This window comes from Uranotaenia lowii, chromosome 3 (genome assembly GCF_029784155.1).
Source record: "Uranotaenia lowii strain MFRU-FL chromosome 3, ASM2978415v1, whole genome shotgun sequence".
In the NCBI taxonomy this organism is placed as follows: Eukaryota; Metazoa; Arthropoda; class Insecta; order Diptera; family Culicidae; genus Uranotaenia; species Uranotaenia lowii.
In genome coordinates, this window is record NC_073693.1 from 55,687,876 (window position 1) to 55,689,327 (window position 1,452).

General features: G+C 40.9%; 1 protein-coding gene across 1 annotated transcript; it reads right to left on the reverse strand.

Annotated features, from left to right (window-relative positions):
* Nucleotides 1-212: 212 nt before the first annotated feature.
* On the reverse strand, nucleotides 213-632 carry LOC129752201 (histone H1C-like). The gene has a single exon (XM_055747990.1). The coding sequence runs from the start codon at nucleotides 630-632 to the stop codon at nucleotides 213-215; it is 420 nt and encodes a 139-aa protein (XP_055603965.1).
* Between the last annotated feature and the right edge of the window lie 820 nt (nucleotides 633-1,452).

The following is a 1,452-nucleotide window of genomic DNA, read 5'->3' on the forward strand; positions in this document are numbered from 1 at the left end:
AAGGGTGATGAAGCGCAACTTTGCAGAACAAAGTGTTTAAGCTGTTATTATTTTTTAAATAATTCATTGATGTTTATTTTCATTTGAATAATGAAATAAAACATTAAAATTCAATGATGATATTCGTTTAATCAAACCAACTTATTCAAATAACAGTGATAGAGATAAAACTGAACTGGCAACTTCTAAAGATTGTTCTAAACTGAGGCTTCTTACTTCGAAGTTATTACCTTAGCTTTCGTCGACTTACTTCTGCCAACCTTGGGTACGATTTTACTCGAAATCACCTTCTTTGGCACCCGACCGCCTTCATTCAACTTGAACAGCCCGACAGCTCCGATTCCATTCATCCGAACCAACTTTCCACTCTCGATGACGGTCAGCAGGGCTTTTTTGATAAAATAAGACTTCCGATCCACGTCCAGCAGGAACTCGGAGGCCAAATTTTTCTTGATGCTTTGCAGCGACGAACCCTTCGGATCGTTCATATTTTTAACGGAGGTCAGAATCATCTTCCAGATGGGTGGCTTCCGAGGTTTTCTCAGAGTACTAAGAGTCTTCTGAGAGGCCGCTGAGGACTTTGGACTCTCTTCGGCTTCAACCGGATCCTTTGCTGCCTCTGACGCTTCCATTGCACTTCAAAGATTTCTGGAAATTAATTGGCGCTAAATCAATGCTGAAAACGAACTACTTTGATCGGAGAAATTTGAAAACTTGGGTTCAAAAAAATCAGTGAAAGGTTATGCACTGAGAAAAATTCATGTATTATTTCTTCATTGGGAATCAAGTAAATTTGTTATTTTTTTTTAGGTTTTTACCTAACTTGTTTAATCCTTGGGTATCGAAAACCACACCTTTTTAAAGGTACAAATTCACACTGCTAAAGTGTCAATTTGCTCCATCCACTAGAAAAGTGGGCTGAAAACGTTCAAGAACAGGAAAGGGCCATCTGCAGCACCGGCGTCATGTCTTGTTACAAATTGGTTAAATTAATTACCTACCCCGCGAGAAAAAGCACCAACCTTGGCACCATCCCTTCCTTCCTTAAGCTCAGTTTCTTCTCCAACCCTTGTTATAATCCTCATCGAGAGCGCAGTTTCCGAGAAGCAAACCCAGGGCGGCACTGCAGGATTGTCCCTCGACTGTTTGCCACTTTCTTCCTGCCCTAGTTAGTGTCTTCCGGCTTTCGTCACTTTCGGTGTAAATTGGTTAGTTTCATCGTTGATTAATTATTAGCCATATTTTGTTCCGGTGAGCTGGAACGAGGGATTAAGGGAGTTGAAGGACCCCGTTTTTTGTGCTAAGGGATTTTTACTGGTCGGATAGCTTTCGACGGGGTAGATCCCTGATGGGTTCCTTGCCAACTCACTAATTAACTTAGCCGGGATCCTTGAAATGGAACTTATCGATTTCATATTGGGGTTTTAGGAACTTAAATCTAAATAAGCATCA